We start from the raw sequence: 23,364 nt of genomic DNA on the forward strand, positions 1-23,364 counted from the left end.
GAAAACGAGATGAGATCGCATGAAACTGAAATTTGGATTTGACTTTTTTGCTGCCCGACGAGGTACCTTTTTTTCCCCCCAAATTATCTGCAATGCAATGCACATTAGAAATCATAAACAGCAAGAATCAAAATGAGTTTCCGTGCATGCAAAAGGCCATGAAACCAAAATGGATTTGATAACAACATTTGAATGAGAAGAATCAAAGGGTCTGACGTGTTGCCGCCCGCCGAGGCACTTCAATGCGCTTTTTGCACATTAGAAATCGTAAAGTGAGTTTTCATGTATGTAGACAACAGCAATCACTGAGATGATCAACAAGGCAACTTTTCCCTGCATTGTCTGAAAATTACAAAGAGGAACGTGTACACAAAAGAACGGCTAACGCCAACAAAAATGCCACGTGGGATTTGGGACCAGAGTTCCGATACAAAGGTTTTCCTGCAGAGACCTTGAACGAGACACGACCTCTAAATGAACCCTTGTCAGGATGCGGACGACGCGTTCCCACGGCAACCCTTGCGGCGAAGAAAGAAGAGAAACAATCGGACAGTCAAAGGGATCGCAACAAATTCCATCTGGAGCCGCTAATCCGGTTCAGAGAAATCCGGCTAGGCTAGGAAATGGCTTTGCCGGAGAGCGGAGCTGCCTGGCCAAGACGGCGCGCCAACGCCGCTGATCAGCCCCGCAGATGAGCGGAAAGACGGCAAAAGTAATTTGATAAATAAGACCAGAAAATTCCAGGAGGAGATCTGGAGAGCCTTCCATCTGGAGCGTCTGCTCCACGGCCATTTTGTCCTCATGACTTGACAACGGGCAACAAGATTGACGCCAAACACACCGTGTCACATGAAGTGAGGGGGCCATACCTCACATTTCATACCGATACGATACCGAGTAAACGAGAGGCTGGATGTTTCCTTTGAATTGCCGTTTATTTGTCTGTGAGCCGGACTAAACAAAACACTTCTAAATTAATTGCCGTAAAGTTTATTTTAGGAGCGTGGAAGCGGTTAAAGTAAAATCCATAAAATTGTGGTACAGATCCGGTTGCAAAAAGACATTTGTAAGTAAATACTGCAAAAACTAAATGGATACTTGACTCATTCACTCACCGCCATTTTCACTGAAGCAACCCCCTTTGCTCCCAGCTGTTTTACTGGATTTTCACTGATTTTGCAAGGCCCACACTTGAAACTACCAAGAGAAAGATTAGAGTGTCTTTCTTCATCAGGAAAAAGAAGTATATTTCTATCCGTTTCCATTTTGCAGCAATTAGCATTAGAATATGGCTAAGTTTCATCATTATTCACAAACTGGTCCAACGTAATCCTGGCTGATCTCTTATACTCTGCTTCCACCTGCTGGCTGTTTTTGTAATAACTACCATTGCCATTCTATTCAGTTCGGAGGCTGCATCAAAGACTTCTGTATGCTCTGGCAGAAACAAAACAATAAAAAAGACAAACGTATAAATACGTCCTTGGGAGCAAGGTAATATTTAAAATAAAACGCATTTATACGTTTTTGGGAGCAAATGAGTATGCCATTCTCAGCAGAAAGAATTAATTTGATAACTTCATTACTTTTCATGTACAATTACATTTAGCCACGTGCTGTAACAACCGATCACGGCTCACCTGTTTTCCGGGTTTGGTCACGTGACGTTTGCAAGACGGAGCCATGATTGGTCGTTAACCTGAGCTCACAGTACCTGGGATGTCATTTTTAGTTAAAAATCAAATGAATTCTTGACAAAATATAAACTTTTTATTGCTGAAAATGGTTAAATGAGTCCCAAATTGGGATTGGTGGGCCTTGCTTTGTGGAGGTCTCGGCACCATTTGTGTCATTTTAATACGCATTTAACGCAAGGTAATGCTTTCTGTTATCTGTTGGTCCCCCTTAACAGAACAAATAGGGCCAATAAAACTCCAAATAATCCATCCCGATCCAATAAATATCCGGCTCTGCTGTTTTTTTGTTTGTTAGCCGCTTCCTTACTTTTAGAATTGGCAATAAATGAAGATTCTGCACAGCTGGCCACAGAAGTCACGGCCCAATAACATTACATTCATTAAACTCACATATATATATATATTTTTTTTTCGGTTGTTAGGGTTGTCTCCACGGCAACACGACAACCTTCCGGAGGAATCCTGAAAGCAGTTTGTAAAGTACGCGGCAGGATGACTTGCTGCTTTTCTTTGCACGTTCGTCTCTTGCACGAGTGTGCGCGCGGGCGCCGTTAACTCAGGACGCGCTTTTACAACACGAGTTCAACATGTGTCGTTTATGCGGCATTAAGTCACAACGCGTTAATCTTCCGTTTACACGTCACCTGGATGGATTTATACTTTATTTACTTGCCAAAAGATGCATTACGTTCCCTGGCAGAAAAACCTGCTGGTCAAAGGGACGCCGGTGTGATGGATGACATTTGCTTTTTATCGCGTCGTAATAATAAACATCTCGCATGCGCACGGATGACGACGTTATCATTTGTGAAAGTTTTTTTTTTTTTTTTTTTTTTTTTTAAGTTTTTTTTTTTAAATAGGACATTGCAGGTTGTCGCAGACATTGCAGGACATGAGAGTCAAATTAGAGTTGATTGATATAAGTGACGTCATATATGATATTTTGACAATGATAATAACTGATGATGTGATCATCTACATGTTTGGGAAACTGACAAATATGTCAGAAAGAATTCAGGGATGTAACGATATCCAAACATCACAATATGATATCACGATTTGAAGGTCATAATTATCATTTCGTGGGGAGGTTGGTGATCAAAAAAAAAAAATGGTCATAATATTGTAAAAAAATAATCAGCTCATGCTTAAAAAAAACACACACACCCAATATTGTGCTTTTGTACATTACAGCCATGAAAAATATTTTTAAAATATAAATATTATATATAAAAATATATAAATATAATATATATTGAGGCACTTACTTGCTAATGCAAGCTCACATTGACTCTGTTCAAAGCGTATGACATGCACCATCATCTGACCATTAACCTGGATTTTAAACATAGAAGGGCCAAAACATGCCTTGTGTAAATTAAACTGCACTTAATAAGTGTTAATGGTAATCAAACTGACTCTTTTTTTTTTTTTTTTTAAACAGATGTGCTGCTTTTAATACCATGCCATGACGACAATATATTGTGTCAGTTTTAATATCGCGATATTGCAGTTATCGTTATATCCCTAATGTTCACTGGAAAGTCAAACTTGGGTAGCCAACATGCAATGACAGAAATTCAAAATGATTAAAGTTTTTGTGCTTGTTGCAACATGGCTTTTTTGTGGGTCAGCTTGTGATAGACATGCTTACTAGGGGTGTGAATTGCCTAGTACCTGACGATTCGATTCGTATCACGATTCACAGGTCACGATTCGATTCGATACCGATTAATCCCGATACGAATTTATAAGTCGATTGTTGCGATTTTTTTTCATTCAAATTTAGAAAATACTAATCAGTAAGCTTGTAGAGTGTAAGATTTATATGAAAATGTATTATTTATTTATCTGAAATTTCAGTCTCAGAGGTTGTAATCTGTTTCATGTTTGAACAGTATTAAAATAAAATATTAAGGCTTAATGTTCCGTTCATATAACATTCTTCCATGCTCAAGGTGTGAATCCTAACCCGAAGTCAGTTTTGTTGAATATTTTTCCATTAAAAATGGAAGTTTAAAAATCGATTCACACACAAAAAAAAAAAAAAAAAAAAAAAAAAAGGCAATGATGATAAGACGTTGAATCGGTAAGACTACCGAATGAACAATTCTGAGCTCTTAAAAAAAAAAAAAAAAAAAAAAAAAAACGATTTTTTTTTATTGAATCGATTCGAGAATCGCGCGATGTAGTAGCGCGATATATCGCCGAATCGATTTTTTTTAACACCCCTAATGCTTACCAAATATGTTGTTGAAAGAAACTCTCAAAAGACTTAAAATTGATTCATCAGTAGTGATGGGCAAATGAAGCTTCATGACGCACTTATATATTTTCCAACTCCTCTAGATGGCACTCTTGGTATAATGAAGTCGTGCAAACTGAATCAATTTCCATTGGCTTTATCTTTTAAGCCAAGAGCACCATCTAGAGTAGTACAAAAATATCGCAAGTGCTTCATGGGGCTTTGTTTTCCTCTCACTAATCGAGGGTAATTGCTAAAATTGCTGCATCGAAACCAAATTTTAAGTAAGTTTTCTTCTTTCCACTCCTTTTTTTGAGTTGCAGATGTTGACCTTTCTTTATTGCCACTATACATGACTTTTCTTTTTCTTTTTCTTTTTTTATGCCATGATCATTTTCTGATGGTTAGTTATGATGTATTACTATGTTTGGCTTTTCGAAACATGTCATATTTGTCTAATCTGCTAAAAAAACAAAAAAACAAGTCAATCAATCAATCAAATGGTGCAGTCTTTTGCTGTTCTACTCATGGAAGAAACCAAATTTCGCGTGGAGAACGGAAATAAACGAACCTCCAGCAGAGCTGGACTGACCATCTAGCTTACAGGGCAGATGCCCGGTGGGCCGGTGTCTTTTTGGGTGCTATTCAATTATTTCCCTTCATTTTACCTCAAGAGACCGGCCCACAATTTAGAGGGAGCAATCCATTAATACATTCATATAGAAAAATATAGAGAGCAAATGGAACCAATAAACATCAGTGGTAGAGCTATGTGGTAGCCAAGGGTGGTCGAGAATTGGGCTAAGTAACAATACCAGGGCAGATTATTTGTGCCAGTCCAGCCCTGCCCTTCAGTGAATTTAAAATCCAGACATACAATCAAGTTAAAAAGAAAAAAAAAGTCAAATGTTAAGTAGCTTGATTCAAATATGCAAAATGCAAAGCAAAAGCCAAACAGGTGAGAGTTGACTCACCTTTCCGACGTAGAGCGGCTCGTTTCCGGTGAACTCCTCCAGCACGAAGAACTGGTTCCATACCCAGCTGCGCCTGTGTCTTTGCGGGCCCCCCAGGGGGGTCGCACCTGAGCGCCAGGACTCGTCCCGGTCACCGGAGCCCTCGCCCCCGCCGGGGGGCCCCGAGCAACCCCCCTGTCGGATGGGAAGCAGGAGGCCCAGGAGCGCCAGGAGCGCCAGGCCCCTTCGCACGGCTGAGCGGCACCGCGCCATTATCATCTGCGTGCCGCCCCCACCACCGCTGCCTTGCCGTCCTCCCCGCGCTGCTCCAAAACGCACTCAGGCCAGAAGTGGAGGAAAAATAAATAAATAAAAAATATATTGGGGGGGAAAAAAAAAAAAAAAAAAAAAAAAGCTAAAATGTCAAAACCCCTCCGGGGTTTTTTTTATCCACACAGTCCCAAGCTCGTTTCACCACGGTGCAGTCAAGCTCGGCATTCTGCTGCTCGTTTTTCCCCGATTGGAGACTAAAAACGAGGTAATTCCCTTCCACTCGGGCGCCGGGGAGTTGACATTAAAAGGTGACTAACAGGGTCAGCGGCAGCGGCGGCCCACGAGCTTCTCCACGCAAGGGTCCAATAATTGGCACCTATCGGAGCACAGAGAAGACAAAAAAAAAAAAAAGACAACGTCAGCATAAGTGGCTGTGTGAAGTAATGTGATTACTGGTGCGCCTGTAATGTGATTCCCGGCGCACCAGTAATGACATGCTCTCACTAATCATATAGAAGCTCAAAAGACACTCAATTGGGTCACCAAGCAAAGTTGAAGTATAAACAGATTTTTTTTTCAATGAGAAATTGGTTTGAAAAAGTTTCAGTAAGCATGAAAATGTCTTTGCAGGATGTCATGTATATGCCACAACAAAAGGTGGCACCATAATCTTTTGATATTCTTTTGGGGGAAAAGGAACAACAACAAATTGTACCGTTAAACAACGAGACTTTTGGTTGGAAGGATGACACGTTTTTGTTTTACGGCAAGTCATCGAAATTTGCCACCATGCTCCGCCCACATCACGTGACGATTTTTGGTGTCATCCATCTGTCCGGGACGCAAAATTTGGTAGCAATTGCGCCAAATCTCTTTGATACGCCTGTCTTTGAAGCACACTAAGAAATAGCCAAAATGGAAAGAAGAAGAAGAAAAAAAAAACGCAAACGTAAAATGGCTGCTACAAACCAAAGTGGCAGACTTTTTTGTGGAGTTACTCACGATAAATGTGCAAAAATAAAAAATAAAAAAATCAAATCAAATCAATGTTATATAAGTAAAACTGGCTTTGGAAAAATGAATTTTCCAAAAATATATCATCCTGAAAAACAATACTCAAATGCCAGAAAATGATTTTGAAAGACACCAAGAAATAGCCAAAATGGAGAAAAAACAAAACAAAACAAAACAGAAAACCCGCTACATTTTTAATGCAATTGTAATGTAATTGCACATCCACAACAGTACGTGCCAGTGACGCCATATTTGTCAGAAACTGGTTTGCTAGACAGCTGAATTTAAAAAAAGGAAAAAAAAAAAAAAAAGACACTAATGGGGTTTCCATTCAAATGTTTCCAAAATTTGAAGCAAATTTGGTGAAAATGCGTAAACCAATTAAATATTGTGCGGAGAGGATTTTGAGCCATTAGACGTCATATGCGAGCGTCTCTCTGCCGCAAGACACTCAAGCTGATTGTCAAAAAAAAAAAAAAAGTTTCAGTGTGTAATATTTAGTGACATCTTGTGGTAAACTAATAGAATGAACAATTTTGAAGCACGGCGTCTCAGAGTGACGACGCAAGCAGACAACCAAGGGCTGTCAAAATTAAAGCTTTAACTCTGGAGATTAATTTAAATTCTTGAAAACGTTAAAAACAGATTAATTCCAAGATTTGAATCAAGTAAATATCTGTTCCAAGCTTTGAAGGAAAAAAAAGTAGAGGCACAAGTCGAAAAATGGGATTAATCGTGATAAATCGCATAAATAAATTAATTAACTCATTCACTCCCAGCCATTTTTACAGAAGCAATCCCGTTCGCTCCCGGCTGTTTTACTGGATTTTGACCGATTTTGCAAGGCCCACAGAATATTGTGTTCTATTGCTATAAATACATGGAACCTATCAAAAGTAAAATTAGAGTCTCTTCTTTCATCTGGGGGGGTATATTTCTATATGTTTCTGTTTTGCTGCAATTGACATTAGAAGAGAGCTAAGTTTCATAAATTTTCACAAATCTATTTAGAATTGTGAGTAATTGAGCATTTTTTCAACATGGCCCTGGTTGATCGCCTTTGCTCTCCTGCCACCTGCTGGCCGTTTGTGAAATTACCATTTCTACAACCATTATTTGCAGTTGAGAGGCTGCATCAAAGCCAAATGCTCTAGCATTAAAAGAAAAACCAAAAATAAATAAATAAATAAATAAATAAATAAAAAACAAACTTATAAATACATCTTTGGGACACTTAAAACAAAAAAAAAAACTTGCAAATTTTTAAATTAATTTTATTTAAACTTTAGAGAACTAGTTCTCATTTACAAACATGACCTGCAACTGTCTTCCAAGTTGAAGGTCCTGAGTTCATTCCTCAACCCTTGAGTGAGTTTTATTTTTTTATTTTATTTTTTTCAATTTTTTCATTTGACTCTCTTCTTAGCGTAAATCTTAGTTTACTCTAAAACGGGGTCCATTTGGTCCCTATCTGAATAGAGTCAAATTTACACTACAGCATTTAGGGCAATATCGTGATATCGCGATATTAAAACTGGCACATTATATTGTCGTCATTGTGACACATTGATATTTAAAAGAAACATATCTGTTAAAAAAAAAGTTAGTTTGATTTCCAAATGTGCTGTTGTAGCACCCTCTGGTGGCTAGTTTTTTTTTTAGTGCAGTTTAATTTTCATCAGGCATGTTTTGGCCTTTTTTTTGTATAATATTGTGACCTTTTTTGTATCGCCAAACTTCCCACAATATCGTGATAATTGTCGTATCGTGACCTTCATATCGTGATATCGTATCGTGATGTTTGGATATCGTTACATCCCTAGCGCTTTCTGCGTACCACCAGTTATTATCAATCTTGTTTCATAAAACCGGTTGTGGTTGGGGATGTAACGATATCCAAATATCACGATACGATATTATCACGATATGGAACTCACGATATAATTATCACGATATTGTGGGTAGGTTGGCAATATTTAAAAAAAGATCATAATGTAAAAAACAATCAGCTCATACTAAAAAAAGACAATATTGTGGCAGTTTTAAAATCATGATATCCCGATATTGCCATTATCGTTACATCCCTAGTTGTGGGGGACCTGCCAGCACCTGAACAGGCCGACCTAACAGGAGCACGTCCTTGAACTGGCGTCGCAAAAGATCATCAGAGGCCCCCCGATGCTAACGAGCGTCCGACGTGCGGAACAACAAAAGGCCAGTCAGCCGACCCCCAATTATCCGACCGCGCCCCAGCAAGGTCACCATCTCGCCCCGGCCACACTAACAAGTCACGTGATCTCGCGGGTCAGATTGAAAATAAATCGCAGTCGTCAGCCGGATGCTCGGCGGCACGCCGGCCTTTGTCTTAGTGCCGCGCTGGTGTGACAGATAACCCAGCATGCCTCAAACGCGGAGGAGGAGTAGTAAGAGGTCGCGGCGTCTTGACACAAAAGAATCCCAGCAGGCCCCGAGCGGCCCCTAGTTGGGAAGGCGGCTGGTTATAGCCACGTTTGGACTTCCGAGGCGACACATGCACTTCCGCCGGCATCTTCTGGGCGAAGAAATGCCACGTAAACGGCGGGAGGTCATGTGAGAGGAGACGTCGGAAGAGCCGGACTCGCACGCAACGCGCGTGACCTTAAACGCTCTCTCGACTGCAAAAAACAAAACAAAACGGGATGTTGATAGTGTTTGGAGTGGCAAAATCTGGATTTGAAGGATACCTGCAAAAGTGACCTTCTTGTGGTTGTGTTTAGGAGTGACGCACCGACTAAATTCTATCATGCTAACTGAAGCTGCATACTGAGGCAGACAAGTTTGTGTGGAAAAAAAAAAAATACATTCCCCTTCATCTGACCATTAGCGTAGATTTTAAATATAGGAGGGCCAAAACATCCCTAATGAAAATTAAATTACACGATAAGAATAGCCACCAGAGGGTGCTAGAAGTGCACAAATGGAAATCAACGTGACTTTTTTTTAACAGATGTGGCGCTGTTAAATATCGTGAACATAACAACAACAATATTGTGGCAGTTTTAATATCACGATATTGCCCTCATCGTTACATCACTACCGATTATCGGCCCCATTATTTGTCATTTTGAAGCATATGTGGCCAATAAGAGATCAATTGAAAACGGGGTTATTTGAGTCAAAATACTGGGAACTCAGTTTTTATTTAAACTGAAAGAAAAAAGAAGAAAAAAAAGAAACGGTAAACGAAATGATCAGTATTTCGGTTATATTGAAATTTTGGAAAATGTATTAACTAGAAAACTTAGGGGGGCTATTTGTTAAAATTAGGGGTGTCAAAATTAGTGCGTGAATTTTGAGTTAATTTAAAGTTCCTTTAACGCCACTAATTTTTTTTAACGCGCAATTACTTGGAAAGCCTGTACTGGGGGAATTCCAGTCGCAACACAGCGGATAATACGTCGACATCAAAATTTAGCAGTAATAAATGTAATAATAAGGCATATATTTGTGGATACTGGGGTGAAGTTGTAATTGACAATTTTAAAAATTCCACAAGTTACTTCATGATAAGGATTAGCTAGCTCTTAATATGAAAAGAAAAATACACTGAGCTGTCACGACGTCTTACAAATGCAATTATGCCATCTAATGGCAGAAAAATGACCTCAACAAACGAATATCACAATCGTTTTTTAGAGTACAGTACATCTTAATTTTAAATCAATTTTATGAATTATTATGAAATAATGACTAAAATGCAGCCATATTTCTATTAGATTAAAATGTTTCTACTTAAAAAATATATATATTATACATTTTGAACAGATATAAAATGTTCATTTAATCGTGAGTTAACGATTGAAGTCAGTCAAAATTCATTTGTAATGGCCTGACACCCCTAGTTTAAATATTCATTTAAGTTTCAGGATCGTAATATTTGTATCATGATATCATTTGCTAAAGCTGCATTGCAAGCCACTCAAAGTGATCGCCGGCTCTTGTCAAAACCGCACAAATAAACGGTCAAGCTGTTGTGTATATGAATCAAGTCAGCCAAGGCCGCATGACATTTTGATGGCTGAAGTGGAAAGTGGAGCAGATGTGCCTGCGGGGCAACAGGAGCGTCGAAGGTGCAGCTCAGTACGGAGGTGGAGGGGAGGATGGGCCGCGACCGGGTCGGCGAGCGCCGACGATCTCCACAAGCGACACGTGTGCACATATCAACTAAAATAAATAAATAAGAAAATAATCTGCTAATGTGACAAAGACGACAAGATGAGAAGGATTTGTAGTTTGTTTTTCCTTGTGAAAGTGAGGAAAAAAAGAAGCAGACTCACAATAAGCTTGTTATCAAAAATGTTACCGTAAAACGACATTGATGGGCTAACTTATAGCATCGCTAGTCGTGGATATTTAAAAACAGTACAACAACAAATAGTTCAGACATAAACACTCAAAAGTAGGAATGTGACGATATATCGATATTATGATAAATCGTGAACTATTGTCTCCCGATAGAGCATCGATAGGCCTACGCAAGTATCGTGATATTTGGAGTGAATATACAGCCACTATAACGGCTCCATTGTTCATGACTTATTGAGCAATTACTTGGCGGGCCACTAGGTGGAGTGCCTCATAAGAGTGGTGTAGAAATGGACGCAAATGATCATGCAAGGAAGACTCATCAGCTTACTTTGACTTGTGGAAGAGATTTATGTGACTCACTTCTGCATACTTTTCGATGAAAAATGTGTATTATATTTTCAATTTTAACATTTTAAAACATTTTATGTTTCGACTTTTTGAAGCACACAATTCTTGAAGAATATTAATATTGATTTAACTCATTCACTCCCAGCCATTTTCACTGAAGCAACCCCCATTACTTCCGGCTGTTATGTTGGATTTGGAGTGATTTTGCAAGGCCCGCTGAATATTTTGTTGAATTGTTATAAATACATGGAACACGCCAAAAAAAAAAAAAGATTAGAGTCTCTATTTTCATAAGGGAAAAAAGTGTATTTGTATCCGTTTCCGTTTTGCAGCAATTAGCATTAGAATATAGCTAACTTTCGTCCATATTCACATTCCTGGTACAAACACTGACAACAGCTTGCTGCAACATGGCCCTTGTTGATCTCGTATACTCTGCTGTCACCTGCTGGCCACAATAACTACCATTACTTTAAGCCACCTTCTCATGTAAGAAGCTGCATCAAAGCCTTCTGTATGCTCTTGCATTTAAAAAAATAAATAAATGTAAACACGTTTTTGGGAGGGAAGGACAAGCCGTTACGTTTTTACACTTTTTTGGGATTGAATGAGTTAATTGAATTTAATATTTAATTTATTTACTTTTACAGTTTATAAAATGAAACAATTCACTATGTAACTGACTGACATGTTGCATGACAATAGTGTTTAAGAACGGCAAATTTGTTGACAGAAAGTGGACATTTGTATTTTGTTAAAAAAAATAAAATAAATACACTTGAAGTATTCACTGTGAAGAAGATACCAGTTTTAATTTTGTGTTTCAGTGATGGTATAAAAATAAAATATTTTCTCATTGAAAAGAACATCAGTTTATGTCTTGAGTAGTTTTATCGTGGATTTACTACCTGACCAATTATATCGATAATCACGTTATCGTCATATTGTGAGATAATTGTTATCGTGCGCCTTGTATCGCATATCGTATCGTGAGGTACCCAGAGGTTCACACCCCTACTCAAAAGCATACATTCTTTATCCTTTGAGACGACTACCCCTACTCAAAAGCATACATTCTTTATCCTTTGAGACGACTAACTCACTAATATGAGTCATTCTTCGCAGAGGATCAAGAATATATATATATATATATATATATATATATATATATATATATATATATATATATATATATATATAAAGATATATGTGTGTGTGTATATATACACAACCGCCACATGTATGCTAATTGTTAGCTTGTGAGTGTCAATGGAGTTTCTCATTATATGTTAGCATTCTAGACTATTTTCTATATACTTCCAACTAGGGCTGCACGATATTGGAAAAACATGCGATATAGTTGCTGAATATAGCGATATCGATATAATTGTGATTGTTAACATGCACCTAAACAAATCACGTTTTTTCATGTGGCAAAATAATCAAACTCAATGTATTCTTAATTAATTGTAATTAACTCTCATTAATGTTCAACTATTGGATGGCAGTGCACATTTTCGTTAAGTAGATTGTGTTCCAACTATGTTTTGCATTTGCCTTATTAGGGTTGGAACTCAGGGCGTGGAAACCAAATAAAAAGAAAGGGTGAGGAGGGGATGTTTTTTTTTTCAGAAAGTGCAGTAGTCAATTGTATCAGTCAGTTCCTCTCCTCTCTGTCATGTTTAATAAATGTCAAACAGGTCAACCTGACAGTCTAACTGGTCAAATTCAGGGGAAAAAAAAAAAAAAAGCATAAAATTCCATATCAAATTTATTGCATGTCTTTGCGATATGCATATTGCATAGGCCAATATCGCGATATCGATATTTTCCTCGATATATTGTGCAGCCCTACTTCCAACAATGAATTAATCTTTTAGCTCATTTGCCTTTTTCCCTCCAAATCATTTGCAAATTGTGTTTTTTTTGGGGGTGGATTATAACCTTTATGTGGACTTCCTGGCGGGAGCAGCGTCAACACGATGAGCGCGACTGAAGTGAAAATACAAGATAAAGCGGCCAACGTGAATCCCCCCTGCATCCGCCCCCCCCTCCTCCCTCCACACGGTCGTCCCCGGGCCGGCGTTTGGCATCCGCGCAACTTGTTTCTAATCCCATTTAGCAGTCCCACAACAGGATTACCAGCGCCGTGGGGGCTGGGCCGAGCAATCGCACGCTCGCTTGCCATTTCGCGGCCTCCTTCCATCCTCGATCCTACGATCTTGTCATCAGCACATGTTGATGGTTAGGTGCCTTGCTCAAGGGCCCTTTCTGGGTCAAAAGAGCTCCGAAAATGAGTGGATTTGACAAGGGACGCAAAAGTGATGTTTTTTGAGAGGTCGGATGGAGGACACGAGTCGGACGCCCTTTGATTGGCGACGCCCCCTTTTGACCCGCTTCGGATTGGCAAGAAGTCCCTTCAGGAGGGGGCCGAGTTGACAGGCAGCAGAAATTTTTTTAGACAGCAAAGTCAATGAGAACGGCAATAATATTCATCATCTTGTTTCGGGACGGGTAAGGGACATTTCATTAGGCACAACGCATGCCATACAAAAATGGACCAAAATAAGATGCATGAGAGGGTCAAAAAATTAGGAACACAACCACAACAGTTTTTAAAGCAATGCATTTGTCAGTCAATCAAAAATGGAATTTCAATATAATTGTTTTATGTTTATCAACAGTGTGCAGACTAAGGTGTACCTAATAAAGTGTCCCACATATGCTGTAGTCCCTTTTTAAAATCATTTTTGGATGCATTTTCATTCCAATTAAATAACTGATAGTTCATGAATAATAATGTTTCCCCAAAAGCAGATTTTAGCAAACGAAAAAAAAAAATGTAAATAAATGGATCATTAATTAAGAAAGGTGGGGGGCTTCTATTGCCTTCTATTGGGGAGGGGGTGGAGGTGTGTGGGGGAGGAGGGGTCACGTCCTCCCTCCCGGCGTGCGAGATAACGCGTGTTGCACATCCATCACAGCGCAGCATCAAGTGCCGCGTAAAAACACCACACACAAAAAAAAAAAAAAAAGTTACACACGTCGTCATCTTTTGCATTGACAAGTGGCAACCACATCCAAGAAGGGGAAAAAAAAATAAAGAAGCGACGCTGGGGGGTGGGGGGTGAAAGCAAATGAGCGCAGAATACTAATGATACACAAGCAGAAGAAGCAGAAGAAGGAGCCACACTCACCCGACCAAAAAAAAAAAAAAAAAAAAGGTGCGAGAAGTTCCCCTCCAGCGCGGAGGACGAAAGTTGACCAAGAAGGACAAGAAGAAGACAGCGAGGGAAAAAAAAGGAGGATGAGGAAGAGGACAACGAGGAGGTGGTGGTGGTGGAGGTGGCGCGTGCGTCACGTCGTTAAACAAGTCGTCAATTAGGTCCCGATCGTGTTGATTTGTGTCGCTTGCGTTCGCCGAGCTGCTGCTTGCACACGCTCGCTCTGCCTCCACTCTGATGTGACTCGTTTTCAGCCTCGCACCCTCGCTCGCTCTCTCCATCCTCCCCTCTCTCTCTTTCGCTCACTCCATCTCTCTCTCCTGCATGCGCAGTGCCTCCTCCTCCTCCTCTAGTGTGCACGGATGACCAGATGCAGACTTCTTCTTCTTCTATTTTAGCAAGGACTAGACGGAAGGTGTCCAAACTAAAGCCCGGGGGTCCATTTTTGGCAGGCCAGCTAATGTTTTAAAAAAAAAAAAAAAAAAAGATGGGGAGACGGGATGAAGTCAAAAAAAGAAAAACAAATGGGAGGTGTTGTGATACTGGTGCAAAAAAAAAAAAGAAAAAAACTGACAACTGCTACGACTGCTGCAAGTAAAAAATAAATTGGTTTTATACTGTTCTCAATAGGCAAAGATGAAAAAAAGAAAGCGTTTTTCATACATAAAACTACAACTCAAAGTGTTGTGTAATTAACTCATTCACTGGCAGCCATTTTGATTGAAGCAACCAGCTTCGCTCCCAGCTGTTTTACTGGAGTTTGACTGATTTTCAAGGCCCACAGAATATTGTTAGATTGCTATAAAAGCATGGAACGTGCCAAAAGAAAGATTAGAGTTTCTTTTTTCATCAGGAAAAAAAAAAAAAAAAAAAGTACGCTTCTATCTGTTTCAGTTTTGCAGCAATTAGCATTAGAATATACGTTTTATCATTATTCCCAAATCTTTTTAAAACAGTGTGGAAAAGAGGTTTTTGCAACATGGCCCTGATTGATCTCTTATGCTCTGCTGCCACCTGCTGGCCGTTTTTGTAAGAACTACCAATGCGTCAATCAGTCTCTTTAGTTCAGAGGCTGCATCAAAGCCTTCTGTATGCTCTAGCATAAAAATAAAATAAAAAACATAAATACGTCTTTGGGAGCATGGTAATATTTAAAATAGAACATATTTATATGTTTTTCGGAGCAAATGAGTTAAATCATCCAAAGTACATTATAAAAAGAAAAACAACCTGGGTACTAGTGTTAATTTTGTCCGCCATTGTTAAATTTAGTCTCAGTTTTAGTCCAATGTCAGTAAAGCGTGTTAGTTTTTATTAGTTAGTTAACCTCATCTATTTTTTTTAGCCCACTTTTAGTTGACTATAAAGCTAGCATTTTAGTCTTTATTTTAGTCCAAGAAAACATAATTTTCTTCGTCTAGTTTTAGTCAACAAAACTGTCGTTTTAGTCTCATTTTGGTCAGCACAACCATTTTACCCCTGTATATTATATGTTTTTCTTGTCAGCAGTTTATAGTGAACCTTTTCTAATATAAAACTATTTCACATAAAATGTTCTCGTCTTTTTTGATGAAAAACAACTTGACACTGAATTACAGTGGCTACTGTAGCTCCGTGCAACAAAATAATACGTTAGCCAGCATTAGTTAGCAGTCGTATTAACATTATTTTGGAACGTTATAGCCGTTGAATCAAGTTATAACTATAATTTACGGGGGTTTTTTTTTAACCTTTCACTGTGAATCCACTTCCTGTCTGTCCCATGTGTTTTTGCTGTATGTCGCATGACAGTGTCACAGACGTGACAGATTAGCAGAGATAAGATTGTCTCATCATATAATTTCTGTCTCATTTTTGTTCATGAACTAAAATGCCCAGATTTTAGTCCAGTTTTTAAGTGGACATTTTCATCTCGTCTTCATTAGTCGACGAAAATGCAGACTGATTTAGCCACAGTTATTGTTTATTAATGAGGGTTTTAGTCTAGTCTAGTTTTAGTCAGGTGAAAAATGTGTGTTGTCGAAATTAACACTACTGGGTACTATTTAAAAAAAAAAAAAAAAAAAGACGTGGCAGGGCACAGAGAAACCACGTAAGGAAAAGCACCCAATTAGGGGAGCTCATCCACACTGAAAAGAGATGACAGCCCACGGCCACAGTAAGTGGTGCCATCCCAGAGAGACCCTCGACCCAGATTGACCAAGGTAGAAAACTCGAAAAGTGTGCGGGTGGTGGTATGTGTGGTGAGTAGAGAGCAAATCTTGACTGGGCTCTTAGCCAATCAGTGTTTTTGTCAATAAATACGGGCCAGGCAATTTGTCTGCATGAGTGAAGAGACGACCAATTAAGAAGTTCAAGTCTGCTCAGCGGAGGGGGGGGCGGAGCTACGCACCACCTCAAAAGCCTGAAGAATCTTATCAGCGTTAACAGACAGCTGTCATAAAGCAAAATAATGTTTGATGGAAGGCGGCACGGTAGTCGAGTGGTTAGCACGTCCGCTTCCCAGTTCTGAGGTCTCCGGTTCGAGTCCAGGCTCGGACCTTCCTGGGTGGAGTTTGCATGTTCTCCCCGTGCCCGCGTGGGTCTTCTCCGGGTACTCCGGTCTCCTCCCACATTCCAAAGACATGCATGGCAGGTTAATTGGGCGCTCCGAATTGTCCCTATAGTGTGCGTGTGAGTGTGGATGGTTGTTCGTCTCTGTGTGCCCTGCGATTGGTTGGCAACCAGTCCAGGGTGTCCCCCGCCTACTGCCCAGAGCCAGCTGAGATAGGCGCCAGCAGCCCCCGCGACCCTTGTGAGGAATAAGCGGTCAAGAAAATGGATGGATGGATGTTTGATGGACTAAATTTAGCGTGTTTAATCAATGAAAGCCAAAGAATTTCCAAGTTGCATCTTTTTTCTTTTTTTTCCTGTATTGGATGAAAGTATTTGCACAGCCGTGGAATACAGTGACACAAATCACGGGAGGTGCAGGAGGTGATCATAAAAAGAGAGAACGATGGTGGCAAAGAGCTCTCACACTCACATAAATCACGGAGAGAGATGGAAAGGGAGGATAAGGACAGACAAGAGGTAGAAGAGGAGAGGGAGGTAAAAAAAAAGGAGGAGGAGGAGCAGGAGGAGGACAAAGAAAGATTGATACGAGGAGGAAGGAGAAACGAGAAGAGGAGGGGGGAGAAAATGAGAAGATTAGCAGGAGGGAGTGAAGATATATGAAGGTGGTAGAGGAGGTGAAGGAGACGGGAGGAGGAAATAAAGATAGATAAGGAGGTGAGAAGAGCTGGGAAGAGATTGAAGAGGAGGATAAGGAATGAAAAAAAGATGAAGGATGAGGTGAACGATGAAATGAAACAAGAGGACAGAGGAGGAGATGATAGAATGAAAGTGAAGCAAATAGGAGATCCAAGAGGAGGAGGAGCTGGTAGAGGAGGTGAAGGAGAATGTTGAAAAAAAAAAAAGCTTAGGCATGATGTCAATGAGAATGAGGAAATTAAATGGAGCTGAAAGAAATAAAAGGAGATAAAGGAGGAGAAGAACAGAAGATGAAGGTGGAAAAGAGGAGGAGAAACAGCAGGAGCACGGTAATAAAGATAGAAGACACAAAAGGAACATTAAAAGGGATGAAGGTGGTCAGAGAAGCGCAGGAGCAAAGCAACTGAGGAGGAGGTGAAGGTGGAAGAGGGGGAAAGAATGGAAAAAGAGGTGCAAAGGAGAGGAGGAGGAGAAGAGGAGGAAAAAGGACAATGAGAAGGAAGTGGCGATGAGGAGAGGAGCAGAGGGAAGTAGGAGGTAAAAGGTGGTAGAGGAGGAGAAGGACATGGACAGAAGATGAAGATAATGAAGACAGACAAAGGAAGAACATTTGCAACAAAGTGAAGAGGAGAAGCTGAGGAGCCAAAAGGAGCGAAAAGGAGGAGCGGGAAGAAAACTGAGGCAGAGTAGGAGAAGAAAAAACAAGACAGTAAAATGAAACCCAATTGAGGAGGGGAAGGAGCCGATTAAAAAAAAAAAAAAGAAGGATGGGGTGAAAATGAGATAGAGAAGGAGGTGAAGGACGACAAAGGAGGACGAGGAGGAGGACAGTCTGTACGGAATGTCGTAAGCTGCCAAGTTGTGACTGGCAGATGGCTTGTGAAGGCAGCGCTCAAACTTCGAAGAACATTCCGTCCACTCTCCTTCCTCACACTCACGTCAGCACACTCTAATATACTTTTTGAATAATTAGTGTTTATTAGGGGTGTGAATTGCCTAGTACCTGACGATTCGATTCGTATCACGATTCACAGGTCACGATTCGATTCGATACCGATTAATCCCGATACTAATTTATAAGTCGATTGTTGCGATTTTTTTCATTCAAATTTAGAAAATACTAATCAGTAAGCTGGTAGAGTGTAAAATTTATATGAAAATGTATTATTTATTTATCTGAAATTTCAGTCTTATAGAGGTTGTAATCTGTTTCATGTTTGAACAGCATTAAAATAAAATATTAAGGCTTAATGTTCCGTTCATATAACATTCTTCCATGCTCAAGGTGTGAATAAAAAAAAATAATAAAAAAAAAAAAAAAAAAAAAAAAAAATCAAAAAAAAAAAAAAAAAAAAAAATCGATTCTGCCGATTATTGAATCGATTCGAGAATCGCGCGATGTAGTATCGCGATATATCGCCGAATCGATTTTTTTTAACACCCCTAGTGTTTATTATTATTATTATTATTTACACCGCAACATATAGGCTATTTGCGCTAGCAGGTTGGAGGAGTTTCCCCATTATTTGTTAGCATTAGCAATAATTTAGCAGACTAAAAGCTGGACGTTGTGGTCATATTAAATACACAGCATGTAATTCTCTTTATGCCACACAATGGAAGTGAAGTACTACTTTTTGTCAAAATGAAGCTCCTCAACTCACTTCAGCGCCATTTCTTGGCACAGAGAGGCCACAAGGCGGCGTCAAAGCACTACATTTTGTGGCCCGCGTACTGCAAACATCGCCAACTGATCAAAACCAACGCTGCCTTATCTGCAAATGATCAATGAAGCATCTCATCTCCACCAGAGCATGCGTGTTGTCTGTTTTTGTTCCCTTCGCTAATTGAATTTTCAAATGTCACCACATAATTGCGCTCCCCAAACTCCCCGCGTTTTGCATTTTTCCCAATTAGCCGAATGCGCCACAAAACACGGCGCATCTCCTCCACACAGGCGGCGGGGCTGATTAGCGGGAGATGCATTGCTCAAATAAATGAGCGGAAAAAAAAATCCTTGAAATATCACACACAGGCAGTCGCGGTCGGAGCATCGAGGGAAGAGTGGCCGTAGACAATACACACAAATGTTTTCCCACAACTTCAACTTTCGTTTGGTGAGAGAAGCGGGAGACACCCTGGATTGGATGCCAGCATAATGACAGGACAAAATAATGAATCCATTCCATGGTTTGACATTTAACAGTTTACTAAAAAAAAGTTAATATTTTGTCGATAATTAATGTAGTGCTGTCATGACTAGGGTCATGCAAGGGTTATGCTTACTGTCATGACTAGGGTCATGTACGGGATATGTTTACTGTCATGACTAGGGTCATGCAAGGGTTATGTTTGGGTAATGACCGTGAGGTCAAGTGTCTGTTTTGAACTGATGTCACTAGAATCGAGTTTCAACTGGTAAAACGCTATGTGATGTCAGAAGCCATGTGATGTCAGGAACCTTTAATCGCTTTATCTGGTCAACAGCCAATCAGATAATTCCATGTCAGTCCTGTTACCCACATGTCTAGCCACAACCAATCAGATCGATTCGCTGTCTATATAAGCCTGTCTGAGGAGGGTGTGTTTTTGTCGGATTATTACCTTTGTTGCTCTGTGCAACTCCACGGCCCAAGTTACCCTAGCGTCTTGTGATTCTACGGCTCTCGATGTTATGCGAATAAAGAGTTAAAATCTTGTTTGTGTCTGCGTTTTTGGGATCCAACCCTAGAAAATAAGCGCTGTTACTATCAAATGTTTTTAGAATTGATTAATCTATCGATAATTTAAACTATTAATCGACTAATCGGATTATTTAGATTTTGCATTAAAGTATATTTTTAAAAAGTATTTTTTTCCCATGTTTAGTGCTTCTTAACTACTGATTATTGTATATTTCGTACTTCATATTTGCACAGTGATTTAAAAGGGAAGGTGGGGGAATTGATGTTGTACTATGTTACCGGTTCGTCAAGTGTCTTATTTTGATCAAACACAGAGGATAACCAGTCTTCTTTCATGGAGGACTACAGAAATCAGTGAACATTTACTGTTGATAAGCTGAAATCAGAGGATTTCATTTTAAATTAAAAAAAATGACTCCCAAAGATTACTCGATTATTAAAACAGCTGTCGATTAATTTGCTAATTGATTCCTGTACCTGATGATTAATCGATTCATTTTGACAGCTCTAAAATTAATGAGTTAACGTTATTATTTTTCATGTACAATTAATTCATTTAAAAACACATTTTACCGATTCTGGCGGGCCACCACCCAAAAAGGCTTCATGTCGGACCAAGTCTTCATTAGTGTCGCCGGTAAGTCTGAGTCTAACCCAGCTGAATTTGGACGAGGGACATGGTACAACCTGGACTGGTTGCAAGTCAACTGCAGAATACTTGTAGACAAATTCAAGCATTCAAGCATTTTGGGCACAGAAGGAAGCAGGAGCACAGAAAATCCACTGAAACTAGTCAAGATTCAAACATGGAACTTCCCTACTGTAAGGCAGACATGCTGATCACGATTCCACCGTGCTGCCACCTACAAATCTCTATTGAAAATGAATGCAAATGGAAAGTTTCGATGTGAACATAAAGTATGCAAAAGTGTCCAAATGTATCACCAGCGCTTGCATTTTTTCCAAATTAAAACAATGGACTTCTTCTTTTTTTCCGTTTGACTTGACACGCACTTAGTCGCAGGTATTAGTCACCCACCGCTTGCTTCCCTTATTTGCATTTTGCAGCCACAGTCCATTGTGTGGTGGGAGAATAGCGAGTGCTGACCCAAACTAATAGAAAGAGCAGCCCCTGTCTGTCAGCGGGGGAAGAGCAGTTAGCGTAGCACAGAGAGTGAAGCGCGGGATAATGTTGGGGGGAGGTAAGAGAGAGCAAACGGCAAGTCAAAGGCTGCATGCAGATGGATGAGAGGGATACGGTGGCGGGGGTGTTTAATTGGACAGTGACATTGGGAGCTCATCAGCGCCTCCCCCATCAATCACCAGATGCCCGGAGGCGATGCGGCCACCCCACCACTTGTCCGGGTATTTATCGGCCGGCTTCTCCTCTCAAACTCCCCCGCCCTCACCCGCATGTCTCCCGCCCGTCTTCCATATCGTGACTGTGACCTCCGCTCACCTGGCCAACGGTTATCTGCTCCCCGGTGACACGCTGCTTGATGGGGCTTTTTGTTCTCGACTTAACAAGAGAAACAGGGCGGAAGGTTGCCGCGCGTGGAGGGGGCGGGGTTGGTACGGTATTTAAAATCTAAACCCCAAGGACGAGAAGGTTGGAGGTGATAGCGGATGGACCGCCGCAAATCACCAAAATCTGTTCAGTCGATGACAATCAGACCGTTCTGAGGTGCGGGATTCAAATCTTGGATCCGGCAAGTTTCGTGCAAGTACTCTGACATTCCAAAAACATTTGTGGTCATTGAAGACTCTAAATTGTCCACTTGCGTTTTTGAGGTCCACCTTTCACCAGAAGTCCCCAGGGCTGGATGGATAGTATTCAACACTCATCCGTACTCATACCAAGTAACCGCTGGCTTATTGAAAAAAAGAAATAAAATATACGAGTGCACAGGAAGATTTCGATTTTCACTTCAAGAGGCAGCGCTTCATCAGCAAGTTGCTGTATTGCAATTGTGCAAGTGGCTTAATTTCACACTTGACAGGTGGACGCACACTCCAGAGACGCAGCTGTTTGTAAAGACACAATTAAAAAGTCAATGTTGTGTAATACAGTATCTCCCCGTTAAAGGTTCAACTTTTGAACTATTGGCAATTTTAAATATGGAGTTGTGGGTAGAGGGTCCTAACCTGGCAATAGCCAGATTGATACTGCGCTTCACTCATGGGAGTTCTCCGCAATATCAATCTGGTACTTCTCCACGGTAATTTGTTTGGGAAAGGCGGGACATTCTGTACAATAACTCGAGCTTATTGAACGATGCGGCATTGTAAACGTTTGTTTTAACCAATCACGGCCATGGGTTAAAATTTTGTCTTCGTTCTTGTCGAAGGAGCACGAACATCTTACCAGCTAGAAATGCACGAATCGCTGTAAAACATTCAACAAGGAAACGGTGAGTAATTCTGCAAGAACAGAATTAATTGCAGTGTCGCCGCTGGCTTCCTGGTTTCGTCACAGTTGCATGTCCCGCCCCAAACACAATGTCGCTCTGTGATTGGTCTGAACAACCAGTGGCTCGGAACGGCGGTTATCTGCGGCAACTGTGTCCTGATTATTCCTTTTTTTTTTTAAGAGAAAAGATTAGCTAATTGTGTCTATCTTTTCAAGGTCCTACCATTCCACAAAACATTTAGTGGATCGTCCGAGCGGATTAACAAGTGTTGTCTTCCAGAAACCCGGAACCAATACAGATCTTAATTATCTGGTGGAGAACTATTTATGATTATTGGACTCGGTAATGGTAATCCAGAAAGGTTGAAATCAAATCAGGTCTTCTTTCGAGAGAAGTGAACCACTGAAGATTTGATTACACAGGTTCTGCGATGTTTGACAGACGGCAGAGAATGCACCATGAATTTGAACCAAGTTAGCACATGTCGTAGTCTTTTACTGACTCGTTCTTTGCGCGAAATCCATAACCGTGAAACCTGGTCTATCGGTACATCATAAAAGCCCAACTCTATCGCCTCTAAAATGGAATTCTCCAGAACAAACCCAACCCACATGGTAAACTGGAGCCTACATTCCAGTCCCATTTGCTATTCTTACAAACCAGCAAGCGCACAATCTGATCGGTAAGTACCTCCAGATCAATAACGCGCCAGCGGAGAGGTGACACTATCGTTCCAGTATAGCCGCCATTCAACCAACCTCGCTGCTCTCTAACACACTGACTGACTCCCAAAGGATTATCGATCCCCCTGCAGGGACTTTTCTAAAGGAAACACTTAAGGAGCTGTCATAACATATGACAGCTTTTTAGAGCCTTGGCCGGGAAGTGGCGAGCAGCGAGGACGACAGGCCTTTTC

General features: G+C 40.4%; 1 protein-coding gene across 2 annotated transcripts in view; it reads right to left on the minus strand.

Moving 5' to 3' along the window:
• LOC144009368 (cadherin-7-like) overlaps positions 1 to 23,364 on the minus strand; it is a 185,605-nt gene that overhangs the window by 102,362 nt on the left and 59,879 nt on the right. Inside the window, exons 1-2 of one of the 2 annotated variants that reach the window (XM_077509081.1) lie at positions 14,075 to 14,430; positions 4,917 to 5,544 (exon numbers count right to left, since the gene is read on the minus strand). In XM_077509081.1, coding sequence (XP_077365207.1) covers positions 4,917 to 5,174 — 258 coding nt within the window. In that variant the 5' untranslated portion in view covers positions 5,175 to 5,544; positions 14,075 to 14,430. Of the gene's footprint in view, positions 1 to 4,916; positions 5,545 to 14,074; positions 14,431 to 23,364 lie in introns of those variants that run through there. The other variant, XM_077509080.1, reaches the window with a different exon arrangement.

Source organism: Festucalex cinctus, chromosome 20, assembly GCF_051991245.1.
Source record: "Festucalex cinctus isolate MCC-2025b chromosome 20, RoL_Fcin_1.0, whole genome shotgun sequence".
NCBI classification, from domain to species: domain Eukaryota; kingdom Metazoa; phylum Chordata; class Actinopteri; order Syngnathiformes; family Syngnathidae; genus Festucalex; species Festucalex cinctus.